At 48.0% G+C, this 13,572-nt stretch overlaps 1 protein-coding gene across 2 annotated transcripts in view; it reads right to left on the bottom strand.

Moving 5' to 3' along the window:
* Positions 1 to 74: 74 nt before the first annotated feature.
* Positions 75 to 13,572, bottom strand: part of MCF2L2 (MCF.2 cell line derived transforming sequence-like 2) — a 168,865-nt gene continuing 155,367 nt past the window's right edge. Inside the window, exons 26-29 of one of the 2 annotated variants that reach the window (XM_081139235.1) lie at positions 9,170 to 9,214; positions 6,682 to 6,767; positions 6,261 to 6,370; positions 75 to 441 (exon numbers count right to left, since the gene is read on the bottom strand). In XM_081139235.1, coding sequence (XP_080995361.1) covers positions 423 to 441; positions 6,261 to 6,370; positions 6,682 to 6,767; positions 9,170 to 9,214 — 260 coding nt within the window. In that variant the 3' untranslated portion in view covers positions 75 to 422. The remainder of the gene's footprint in view (positions 442 to 6,260; positions 6,371 to 6,681; positions 6,768 to 9,169; positions 9,215 to 13,572) is intronic. The other variant, XM_081139236.1, reaches the window with a different exon arrangement.

Below are 13,572 nucleotides of genomic sequence, written 5' to 3' on the forward strand. Positions count from 1 at the left end.
GCGTCGGGATAGTCCTCCTTCTAGCTTTCTACATCTCAAGCAGAAGATACTATTTTTAGCAGCTGCAAAGAGTTCCCTCATACGTCAGTACAATACTTTATTAACCAGATTTTTATTATTTAATATTATATTTGTTATCTATTGTTGCTTAACAAATGACCCCAAAACTTAGCAGCTTAAAACAACAAACATTTGTTATCTCATGGCCCCCGGGTAATGAATCCATAAGCAGCTTAGCTGGGTTCTTCTGGCTCTGGGTCTCTCATGAGGTTTCAGCCAAGAAATCAGCTGGAGCTGAAGTCATCTGACAGCAGGACGGGGGCTGGGCAGTCTACTTCCCAGGTGGCTCGCTCACACGGCTGCTGGCAAGAGGCTTCAGTTCCTGTGCGTGGGTCTCGTCCTAGGGCTGCTTCAGTGTCTTCTCAACACGGTAGCTGGCTTCTTCCATGGTAAGTCAAGAGGCAGAATGGGGAAGAAGAAAAATGCCTTTTATAACCCAGTCTTGAAAGTCTATTAGCATCACTTCCACCACATTCTATTTGTGAGAGTGACTTCCACAGCCCACACTCAATCGGAGGAGTGCAAACCTGGGTATACATTTTAACACTACCACAGACATTTAGGTTGTTCCCCATCTTCTGTTGCTTGTTTTCCCATTAAAAGGAATGTTAAAATGAACACCTGTCTGTATCTATATATCTTTGTTCATTTGTAATCGTTAAAATAAATTCCTAGAAGTGGAATTGCTGGATCAAATCGTATACATATTTTAAATTTTGATAGCCATTGCAAATTGTCTTCTAAAATCTAGTACTAATTATACTCTCGCTAATGGTCTATGAGAGTACTGGCTTTCCTACAGTCTTCCCAATACTGGATGTTACCAAAGTTTTAAATGTTGGACTGTCTGATAATGAAAAATGATATCTCACTGTTTTACTGCTTTTTGTATATTTATTGGCTTTTGAATTTCTTTTCCTGTGTATATTCATGTCCTTTGCCCATTTCTTTTTATTATTTTTATTTTTTTTTATTATTGTTGAAAGTATTACTGATGTCCCCTTCCCCCCCCCATTGATCCCCTCTACTTGGCATCCACCCACCTCATTTCTTTTTCTACTGTTATTATTGATTTGTAAAAGCTCTTTATATACAAAAATAGTCTGTGCCATATATTTTTAAAATGTCTTTATGGCCCTGGCCAGGCGGCTCAGTTGGTTGGATCATCGCCCTGTACACCAAAATGCTGCGGGTTCAATTTCTGGTCAGGACACATACGCAGGTTGTGGGTTCAGTCCCCGATCAGGGCATGTACAGGAGGTAACTGATGGATGTTTCTCTCTCTCTCTCTCCCCCTTCTTCTCTCTCTCTTAAAAAAAAAATCAACGAAACATATCCTCTGGTGAGGATTAAAAATATATTTATGATTTGATTTTCTTGTTCTTTTTTCCTGCATATAAGTTTTTGCCTCTTAATAGCCTAATTAATCAAGATTTTCTTTTGTAGCGTTTGGTTACAGTTTTTGCCTGGAAAGACTTTACCCTGTTCAAAATTATTTTTTAAATGTTTTGACTTTTGTGATTCCTTTAAGTCATATTTGAACAGTATGAATTATTTTAAGGGTTGAGGCAAACACTATTTTTTCCACACTGCTATCCAGGAATCACAGCAACATGTTCACACATAATTTATCTTTTTTTTTTTTTTGGTTCAGAACTAATTTGAAATGCCTCTTTCCATACTCTAAATTCTGAGGCGTATCTGGGTCCATTTCAAGATTTTTACACTCTGTTCCTCTTATGTTTGTTTATTCCCGTAGTACAGTAAGTCCCCACTTAATGTGAGAGAGGTTCTTGGAAATGACATAACAGAACCAATTTTACCATAGGCTGATTGATATAAATAGGAGCTAAGTTCCTATGACGTATTTCCGGTCACAAAAACATCATGAAACTTCTAAAGACCCAAAACACTTCTAATATTAAACATTAAAATAAATGTGAACTATACATACATTTAAGAAAGATGAATAAAAACAAAGAAGATAATTATTGTCCAACCCACTTCTTCCAGTTCAGGGCTGAGGGCAGCTGGAGCCTATCCCTGCAGCTCAAGGTGCAAGGCATGAACCAGCCCTGGACAGGACGCTCTTCCACCTCAGGGAGCGCTCATATACACCCACACTCACTCATACTGGGACAGTTTAGACACGGCACCTCACGTGCACACCTTTGGGAGGGGGAGGAAATCAGAGTGCCTGGAGAAAACCCACTCAGCCATGGGCGGAACGTGCAAACTCCATAGAAACAGTGCCCCCAGGCAGGAACTGATTTTCCTTTTTTTAATAACATCAGTGAAACACTGAATAAAACAACATTATTTGAGGACCTGCTGCACGTGTTTTCTGGCAAATGAAAGTATTATAATATAAACCTATCATTTTTGCTACTTTAATAGCCATATTCAACAGTTTATCCATAGGTAAACACTGCTAGCAGATTATAGATGCAACTGATATTTTATAGAGAATCGGCGAAATTATGTTTTATAAAGCTTTCTATCTTCATCTGACAATAAACTTGGAACTCAAGAGGCACTTCACATGTTGAAGGAGTAAGCAATGCTAGCGTGGCCTCAGAGTGGGACGACCTGGATTGCAGTCCCCAGTCCCCTGCAGGCTGGCTGGGTGACCTTGACACAAAGTAATAAAATTGCAGTTGGGCAATGGCCTCCTAGCTACATTCCCAACCCCTTGTAGCTTGCTGTGGCCATGCAACAAAGCTTTCACTAAAGGAATAGAAGGCGTGTGTGCCATTTGCAGGTGGGCCTTCAAGCATTGCACTTGCAATCTGCCAAGTTCTTTCCCCTCCCTGGAAGCTGGAAATCAGACACTGTGAGGCTTGCTTTTCAGACTTTGTAGACAAGGACAATGTTCTAGGAGATGAAAATTCGGAAGGAAGGAATCTGGGACCCCAGATGTGGAGCCAAGCAGCCTGCATACCCAACCAGGGCTGTTTTAGGAGACAGAAATATTCTTTAAGTCACTATATTGTTGGATCTTTTTGTTGCAACCGCTTAACCTTTCCCTTCACCAATACACACGGGATATTATATTCCACAAAGAAAAGAGTTCAAATAAGTTTGGGAAACAATGAGTTTAACAAAAGCACACACACTTCCTTTCTGCACGAGTTCTCAGATCCTTTAATCTAATTGGAATCAACCAAGAGAGGAACAGAATAGGTCGTGTTTTTAAAATGTACTTATTATTTGATAATTTTGTTGTGGGATTAACTCATTTAACTCTTACACTCTTTTGCCTATTCTGCAAAATATGCTCTGGGATATGCTGGTTTAAAGGATCTCTGTTTCTAATTATTTCATAGTGCATCAGACTCCTGCCAGATTTTACAGATCCAGGCCGCTGCTTCAGCCAGGACACTCATGTGGGGCGACAGCATTTCCTCCTCAGCAACACGTTGAACTTTGGGTCTCTCTAGTGGGCAACGGGCAACATTGCAAAGTCATGGATGGTTTGGACAAATTGTGAAAGGAGGCTGGAGGATTTTATCTGACGGTTTTGGATTCTTTTCCATTTACTCAAATGGAAAGGTGACACAAATTTTACTCACAGGAGATCCACCCTCCTGTTTTTAAGAAGTCTAAAAAAGTCACAACTATTTCCTGAGTGAGCAGTGTGTGCAGGCCCCGGGGGGAGGGGGACACAGTGTTTGCTGGAGACCTACTGTGTGTCTGGCATGACTTTGCAAGAATCGTTCCACTGTTCCTGTCCCACCCCAGAGCTCAGCGAGAGTCTTGATTTTTTCAGCCCAGTTTTCTCCCCGAGGAAACCTACACACAGAGTAGCAATGTAGGGCTTGCACAAGGAGGCCAGGATGGAAGGTCAGAGCGGAGCATCCTGGAGCACCTGGGGGAGGCATCTGGGAATACCAGCCATGATGGCTGGTATTGAACTGGCTCCTCTGGTCGCCCACCTGGGATGGGAGGTGTGTGGAGAGGGTCTTCCTGCGAGGCCAGGAGGTTTGGGCACTTTGCACTCAGCCAGCACTGTCAACTGTGGCCATTTCCAAAGATTCAGAAAATGACTACAGTCTAAAGGATTGAGAAAGCTTTGGGCTGTTTCTGTCGTGAGTGGCTAGCTAGTCAGCGGAGAAAGTGTTTCAGAAGATCTAAATTATGTGTTTCCTGACTATCCTAATAGTCAGAACCCTGAAAGTTCTTCTTCTGTCCAGCTCTGGTCTTACATGTCCTCACTGAGACATGCATCTATTGTGATTGATCATTGGACAGGCCAAAGCAGAGAAGTCTGCTGAGAAACCTACATCAAGACTGCCTGCATGCATGTGCACTATAGGAAGTGTGAAAATATGCCACCACAGATCATACTCTATTTTGACTTGGTAACATGGCCAGTGCTGTTCATGCAGCAAAGAGATCTGTGTGCTTTAAAAATCCCAATTTGAAAAAAAAAAATTAAATTAAAATTAAATAAAAATTAAAAAAAAAAAAAAATTCGAATCTGTTGATTCACAAGCCTGGGTTGGGTCTAAAGCAGGTCCCCACTTTGGGGGATCTAGCCTGCAACAGAGGTACCTGCCCTTAGCCAGGATCAAACCCGGGCCCCTCAGTCCTCAGGCTGATGCTCTAACCACTGAGGCAAACCTGCTAGGGAAACAATTCTTTATATTAAATTCTCTCTTTTAAAATAATGGGTATGGTGTTTCTCTGTTGATTGGATCCTGACTTACAGATTAATTCCAAACTAAATAATTCTGAAAATAAATAAACCTGAAAATAAAGTAAGTAAAAGTACAGAACAGAAAAAAAATTAAATGGCAAAGGCATAACTGAAAAGGGGTAACTAAAAACAAGTAACTGAAAATAACTCGAAATTAAATGTCAAAAAACTATGAAAATTAAAAATTCAGAAAATATAAGGCTCAAAAATAAGTCTAAAAATGAAGTAATTTAAAACTAAATAACTAAAAAACCCAAATGACAAAAAATGTAAAAGTAAACAAAACAGAACCAAAAATAGCTAAAGTAAAAAACTGTGAGCATAGCCACTTTAAAACTAAATAACTAGGAGGAAACCCTAAAATAACTAAAAGCATTTTAACTCTTAAAACAAAATAACTGTAAATAAATAACTGAAAATGAGGAAGTCAAAAACTAACCTTTAAAATAAAATAATTATAAACAGGTAACTTTAAAGCTATGAAATTAAATAACTATAAAACTAAAATCTAAAAATTAACAAAAACACACAAATTAATCCAAAAACGAATGCATCTCAACGTAAATATGTCAGAAGTTAACTTGTAACCACCCAACCCTGTGTGAAACGAAACAGCCCGGGCACAAAGTAACCGCACGCATGGCTCCCACGCCTCGCGGGGCCTAGGGGCGGAGAAGCGGGGCAGGAGGAGGGGTCTCCGCCGCGTCGGGTGGGGCGGCTCCGGGTCCTCCGGTTCGGAGCAGAGGTTCCCAGCCGATCACCCCCCGACCCCACCCCACAGTAACTTGGCAACGACTGAAGGCATTGTTTTGATTGTCACAGTTTGGGCAAGTGGGTGTTATGGCATCTGCGGGTAGAGGACAGGCTGCTGCTAAACGTCATACAATGCGCAGGGCCGCTCTCACCGGGAACCACCTAGTCCCCGACGTCACAGGCGCCAGCTCCGAGAAACCCGGCGCTGAGCCCCCCAGGCTCGAGCCCCACTGCGCCCGCGCAGGCGCGTGGAGCGATCCCGGGTTCTCCGTGGGCGGGGCCTGGGGGCGGGGCGGGGCCTGGCGGGCGGGGCGGGGCCTGGCGGGCGGGGCGGGGCCTGGCGGGCGGGGCGCGGCCTGGCGGGCGGGGCGCGGCCTGGCCGGCTCCGGAGTCTCCGGGAAGGCGGCCCAGGCCCGCAGCTAGGAGGGCTGGGGGCGGACTCCGAGGCCCCTCCGCCGCCCTCCGCTCCGGGGCGCACGGCCTCTGAGCCCACGGCAGCCTCTCCCGGGAATGGGGCCGGCCTGGGGCGGCCCCGCGGACACGAGGCGCGGCCCCCTGAAGGAGCGTCAGTTCTCGGGCGGGGGGGGGTCCCCCGGCAGCCCTCCGGCTTCCGCGCAGCTTCTGCCCCGACACTAGGCGTCTCCCCGGCGGGGGCGGGCAAGCCCGTGGGCCCCCAACGCTCTCCTCACTTCGCCAGTTGCCCTGAAATTCCAAGAAGGAAGCACGGCCGACGGATCCGCTCACCTACCTTTCCTCACGCCGCTCGGCCTGAGCACCACGTGCTTTTCCTCCCGCGGCCGGAGCGGACTCGGCCGAGCCGGGCTCACAGCTGCCGTCCGGCTGGAAAAGTCCCGAGAGCTGGAAGGGAGGGGGCGGCGGTGCGCCCCCAGAGTTAGCTGGGGTGCCAGGCCGGCCCCACGCGGGGATTCCGGCCGGCAGGGCCGGGCCCGCCCCAGCCCCCCACCCCAGGGACACTCAGGGCCCCGCAGGAGCCCCCCCGCTGCGCCCGACCCCCGCGCGCAGCTAAGACGCCGGCCACGCGGGGCGCGGGCCGGGAGGGTCGGAGCCTCTGCAGAGGCAGTGACCGGGGCCAGGGTTGGGCCGGGCGCCCGCGGGGACAGTCAGGGAAAGGGGGTGGGGAGGAGGAGACCGCGACGGGGGCAAATTACACCCAGCGCGCTGCGCTCCTCCGCGGCTTCTGCGCCCTCAGCGCCGTCCCAGGTTTCCGTGGAGACGCAGGCCCCGCCGGAGCAGCCTCGGGGAAAGAAGGAGGAATCTCGGCGGGCGTCGGGGGGAGGGGGCTGCGGCCAACGCCGGCGCACCTGTCCCAGGGAGCCCACTCTCCCCACCTCTAACGCCCACTCTCCCGGGCCCGGACTGCCTCACGGGGTGGGGAGGGGGGCCTGTGACCTCTGGGCTCCCTTTCCCAGCTGAGATTCTGTAATGTGACTGAGAAGGGTGTCCACATGCTGTTCAGAGCCCAACCTCCTGTCCTCCCAGAAAAAAGCGCGCTCTTTTTGTGCTTGACTACCTTCCAGCTCTCCCCCCTTTCTTGCCCGCACCCCCCCACCCAGCCCCCCCATTTTCTCGGCAGCAGCTCTGCCAAATCTCTCTGCGCTCCCCATGAGGAAACCAAGGGAACCCCTACAGGCTGCCTCTCTCTCCAGTGGACAGGTTCCTCAACCAAGCAGTGACCACGGGGGATGTCAGGACGACCGTGTAAGAGCCTTGGACACGTTTTACAGATGAGGAAACAGATGAGAGGAATGATCACTTGGCCAAATTCCCTTGGCCTTCAAGCACGGCAGCTGGACTCTGCCACATTCCTGCTCTTTCCCCCTCACTAAATAAGATGTGGTGTCTGCCCCACGCTGCTCACAAGGCAGGTGAGGGAGGCAGCAGAAAGGTCCCCAGGAGGAGTGGGGGCCTAGTAAGCCATCCCTCTGGAATGCGAGGGCTGAAGGGTTTCTGTTTGGTGAGAATTCAGAGGGAGGGTCCAGGCGTGGGGGGAGAGGGCCTTCTGGGCAGAGTAATGGCCTTGGAGGGGGAGCAGAAGGACGCTGAGGTTGAGGGTGGGGGGTTGAGGGCTCATTTATGTCAGTGATCAAGTGGGAGGTCCCCAACCTGCTGCCCAGAGTCCCCCCCCCCCCAAATGCATTCTGGGGCCTCAGGCCCTCCCCAGAGCAGGGTCAGTGGGGGCTGTGTGAGCCGCAAAGTACAAGCCAGTCAACCCCCTCCTAGAGGCCTCCAGAAACCCTGGTTTAATTCTGGTCCAAGGACGTGGTAGGGGTGAGACAGTTGAGGGTAGAAGAGAAACTGGCTCAGGGAGGTGCCTCCCACTGCCCTTCTCCATCTGTGACTCAGGGCATCTGCTGTGACCCCTAGAGATGCCTTTTTAGGGCATTCCTCGAATCTGGGACCCCTAGTGCAGGAACAGACAGTGAGCACAGAGGAACCTCGGTCCTGCCGAGAGGCTGTAGGGCAGGATCAGAGCAGCAAGGGCCTTGACCAGCCCCTGGGTGAACGGAAGGGCCCATGGCCTCAGTGCCCCAGACAATACTGGTTCCAGAGACCAGAAAGCCACATGCTGGGACCATAGGGGTAGGGGGTAGGTTCTAGCCTCTATCAGCCATTGAACATCCACACCCTTGGGTGGGCAAGGCTGGAGGCAATTTGGGAACTGAAAGATCTGATAACTTCCAGCCACTATGCAGTGCAACTGAAGGCAGATGCAAATTTCACATTAAGTACATTTATAAAATTAAAACACGAGCTTATGGAACCATATTACCCTTGGTGTGTGCTGTCTTTATTCTATCCTATTTTATTCTGTTCCATTGTATTATATTCTACTCTGTCCCAGTCTGGGAGACAGAGGAGGGAAGGGGCTGTGGGAGGGGGTGGGTCGCCCACAGTCACCTCAGACACCCTTTGAGAGAGAGTTTCTTCTGAGACAAGCTGCAGCTGCTCTGCATGTGCCTTCAGGTATCTCCCCCAAGGGCCCTGGGCTCCCTGCAGCAGAGACAGTCCTATTCACAAGTATCCCCCATGGCTACTGGGAGATACCAGAATTCTAGAACCTGCAAACCTTGGAGAAAGGCCCTCAGTCAAAGTCCCTGTTTTGCAGGGGAGGAAAGTGCAGCCCATGCCCTCCCTTCTGCTGTTCCTTTGTCACATCTGTATTTAATTCTTTCCTCCTGGACTCACTGGCCAAGGACTCTGGACTAAGAGTCTAGGATGCTAAGTCTTCAGTACTACAGAGGTGCCAGCACTGAGGGGACCCCAGAATCTCGGGCCCAGGGTCTGGCAGATCACAGGCATGTGAGTGAAGAGATGAGAGGAATGTTGCCTTTTGCCCCATGCGGGGAGCAGGGGCTTCGGAGGGAGACCTGAGTGCAGTTCTGACTTTGCCAATTGCTCACAAGCTGTGTGATCTTGGGTGAGACGCTTCACTTCTCTGAGCCTCAGTTTCCTTGTCTCTAAAATGGGGATAAGAGTTTCTATTTTGTAGTGTTGATGTTAGCAAAAATGTTTATAAATGTCTAGTACATCCTAGGAGTTCAATAAATAACACTGGTGTGATTATTGTTAATAGTAATTGCAATGATATTAGAGAAGGTCTCAGAACAGCGCTTCGAGAGTGCTATTTTTACTCACATTTGGGGGAGATTTGTCTGTCATTGCCTTCATCCTCATAAACATCTGGGGGAGGAAACAAATTATAAAGATAGTAAACAAATGTCTTTAAAAGGAAACACAGAGCAAACACCCCCTCCCCGACAAACCACACCAAATATATAAGCCCTCGACAAGTATTCAATTAGGTTACAACAATATTTTCAGTGATGTTGCATTCTTAGAAAATGGGCAGAATGGTACCTTGGCTCCGTACCAGCCAAGGTGAGGCAGCGTGTTGGGGAGACACACCCTGAGTGTCGGGGGGAACCCCCAGTCCATGTACCAGAATAAGCACACAGAGCATGGGTGATGGGAAAGGCAGCCCATGAGAACTCATGCTGGCTGGGACTGCGGTGGCTGCTCTTCCCTCAGTGGGTGGTCTCTGTACACAGCACCTAACTCTTAAATGTTTTGGGGGATTTAGTTTTAGCATTTAATGTTTAGAATTCTAATCTTTTAGTTTGCTTAAATTGTCGAATAAAATTTATTAACAAGTGAACTCAATAGTGAGCTTACATGTTCCTGGCAAATTGCCAGCTCTGGAGATGAAAGCGTGGCTTTTCCCGTGTTGTCCATGGGATGGCACAAAGGGACCACTGTAGCTCCAGCTAGTTTCGTGGCAGCTCCTACCCACAGGTTTCAAATGGGCAAGCTCTTTATTTTCTTTCAAACTAGATTTTTCTCTGTTCCTTACAATTATGCAAACACGTTTTAAAGACCATCTCTATCACATGAACTGAAGTACATCATTTTCACTTAGGAGCTGAGGGGTGGAGAGCTGCCTTAAAGTAATGCCCACACCCCTGGAGGAACAAATGTGGAGAACTAGTTGCTAACAATAATATGCTAATGATAGCCTAGATTATCTCATTTAATTCTCACAAGAAGACTATACAGTATTGCCTCCATTTTATAAAATAAATGATGAAAAGAACTTAAGCACAAGGAGGTTAAGTAATTCATCCAAAGAGATGGAGCTGGATTTGAGCTGGGGTCTGTAAGCCTCCAGTGCTCGAACCCTCAACTGTTGTCCTGTGCTGCTCACCAGGCTCCTCTTGGCCTTCTAGGAGTTAACCCAAGGGGTCACTTTCTGCCTAATCCACCCTAGTAACTCTCCAGAGCTCACAAAGGAGCTATCTCTAGGATGTTTTCATGGGCCCTAGGCTGGATAAGTATCTTTGCTTGGTGGTCCAGAGTGTAAACTTGAACATCTAGGCCCGTCTATATCCGAAGTGTCCATTTCCTTTGCAAACCTGTGGTTTTTGTTTTGTTTTGTTAATCCTCACACAAGGATTTTTTTTCCCATTGATTTTTAGAGAGAGAGGAAGGGAAGGAGGGAGGGAGGGAGGGAGGGAGAGAGAGAAATATCAATGTGAGACAGACACATCGATTGGTTGCCTCCTGCACTCCTGCCCCGGGGAATGAACCTGCAAACCAGGTATGGGCCCTTAATCAGAAATCAAACCCATGACTCTTGGGTGGGCGGCCTGACACTCTACCACTGAGGACACCAGCCAGGGCCGCAAACCCATCTTTGGTCCAGAGGAAGGGAATCACTCCTAAGAATTCAGTTAATTGTTCTCAGATTCTACATATTCTCGTGGCCTTCCTTCCTTCCCCCTCCCTCCCTCCCTCCCTCCCTCCCTCCCTCCCTCCCTCCCTCCCTCCCTCCCTCCCTCCCTCCCTCCCTTCTTTCCATGCATTTTCTGATGTCCAAGTCCCTGTCAGCTTCTGGAGGAGTCTGAGCTGGCTGTCTTATACTTTCAGATCTGATAGGAAATGTCACAACTGGGGAACCACCTCCTAGCTTAACAACCAGATGCTCTCAAATGTCTGGGTTGGAATAAGCCCACAGTTGGGTGGTAGGTGGGGAGGACAAGCTGGTGTGTCTAATTGGGTTCAGTCAAAGCCTGAACATTGCATTTCCTCGGAGGTTTCATGGGAATTTTTCAATAAGACCAAAATACAAAGCCCCCACTCATTTGTATGACTCCAGTTTTTTTTTTTAAATATGCATTTTCATAGACCAAAAGTCTGGGGTAAAATATTTACAGTGGTTATCTTGGTTTTGTCTGATTTGCATTTTTATTTCTGTATATTCTAAATTTTTGATAATCTACATATATATTCTTTTTATAAATAGAAAAAGAAATTTAAAATAGTTAAAACCAATTGGTCATATATCTAAAATAACCAGCAATCTCACCAGAAATGACTTCTAGAACTTATTTCCTTCATCATAAGAGTGAATGAAATAATTTTGAATAACAATAAGGTAATAATAAAAATAATAAAGTAACTACATTATCTAGGCCTGAGAGGAAATCCCACAGAAATCAGCAAATAACCCTTAAGTACTACACTAGATGGTTCACAGGTATTAAAGCAATTCCCCACCACCAAGACCTCGAGGGACCAGATAAGGGACCCACAATTAGGCCTGCACCAGGGGCTTGTGGCTCTCAAGGGTTAGCAGGCAGGCTCTCCCTCCGATACCTTTGTGGCAGAAGGGTTATTCCAATTTTATGTATCTTTCAACGGCCAGGGCTTTGCAAATCAGGGACAAAAACTGAATTCAGAATTCAAAATTTTCAGCACAATTCAAGCTAGCAAAATACTATTCCCTTAATTCTTTTATGTTAACCAGTAGCACCAGAAATAGCATGCTCATCTGTGCTGTGACCGTCCATCATGAAGCTGCTTGAGTCCTCAGGAGAATTCCCACCTTACAGCCTTCCCCCGCCCAGGCCTGATTGCTACTGGAATGAAGAATCCCATCACTATGTTCTCAGGCCCGTAGACCAGCAGGCAAAGAAAGCGGTTGCCACACTGGAGGAAGTAACTGGACTGATCACCATAAGGATGTTGGGCTGTTACTAGAATCAGAGAGGAAGGCGTCTGGCATGCTGGTGACTCACTGACATTTCATAATACTCCCATGTCCACTTGTAACTGTAAATGCACAAGTAAAAAAAAAACCCACAATTGCCAGACAAGAGTCTGCTGCGCCCATTACACATGCCACCAGCAGAAATGCCAGACATGGAGGAAGGGGATCTAGAATGCGTGGGAGGGAGATGATGGCTGAAGGATAGAACCCAAGGACCAACTGCAGCAGCAGGTGGCAGGCATGGATTTAAGTAAGTCTCTTACTGTGTCCCCTGGTGGAACTGTTCTTGGGAACAGTTCTACATCCACTGAGGCTACAATTGCAGGGATGGAGAGGACACATCCCCCATGTGGATACTTTATAGGTGTGTGTTAATGGGTAAGATCACAACTCATTTCACCTCTTGGCTCTGCCTACTGGGGGCCTGGTGCCATAAAAATGGCCATTGGTTTAAGGTATATACTGTGTCCTGAAGGTTAGCACCCCAACCCCGCAGTGTCATGTGCAATACTGCTGTTCATCCTCGCTTTCAAAAGGCGACTCTGCAGCTCCATCAGGCCACTTCTGAGTGGGGTGACATGTGTGGTAGGATCGCTGGGATGATTCTTTGATCATTTGCACACAGCTAAGTCTCTCAGTCAAAGCAGTGTTCTTTGGTTGACCAGACACTACAGTGATGCTAACTGAGGCCCTGTGGACAGGAAAGCCCACGTCAACCCCACTCAGGATGAGTCACTGTACTCTCCAGCCTGGAGGCGGTCCCATGAAATAAACTCTTTTCCTCAAGCGATGGTATCCAACTGGGGCTCAGCATCGATGTCTGTGCTGGTAGGCTGGACAGTCAACAGTGGCGACAGCTAGATCAGTCTCACGACAGGGAGCCCATGCTGCTGGACCCATGCACAGCCTCCTTCTCTGCTGCCGAGACTTCTCCACGTATGAGCCCATTGTGTGGGCTCTGGGGTGCCGAGAGAAAAGCTGGCTGGCACCTGCTGGCCAAGCCATCCAGGAGCTTGGTTGTTTGATAGCTTTTCTGCAATGGATATTCTCTGGTGGGCATTAACACACAATTCAAAGATCCTCACATTTTGAGCTCATGTCCACAGATCTATGTGCCTCTTCCTTGTCAGATCATATCGTAGTTTGATGCTATTGTTGTTTTGGAAAAGGTCAGGAAGAGAGGTGGGGACACATCCTGCGAAGGGCAGCATTATCTTGTATGTCTCATCTGAGGCTTCTGCATAATATTGGGGGCAGGGGGGAGAAGAAGGGTCTATGTTCTAACGAAGGGGGGTGGGCCTCTGCCGGCCCAGGGGAGCTATACCTAGACCCCTCATGCCAAGTTTTAAGGTCCCATGTCTTTCCGACCAGGGTCTGCCTCATCTGCTCATCTGCTGGCACTCAGAGCCCCATATGATCAGGCAGCAGACTTGCCTTGGCTGAGAACTCATCTTTCTCTCAGCTACTGCGCTGTGGGAGACGAGGGGCTAAG

This window comes from Miniopterus schreibersii, assembly GCF_964146895.1.
Source record: "Miniopterus schreibersii genome assembly, chromosome: 5".
Taxonomy (NCBI): domain Eukaryota; kingdom Metazoa; phylum Chordata; class Mammalia; order Chiroptera; family Miniopteridae; genus Miniopterus; species Miniopterus schreibersii.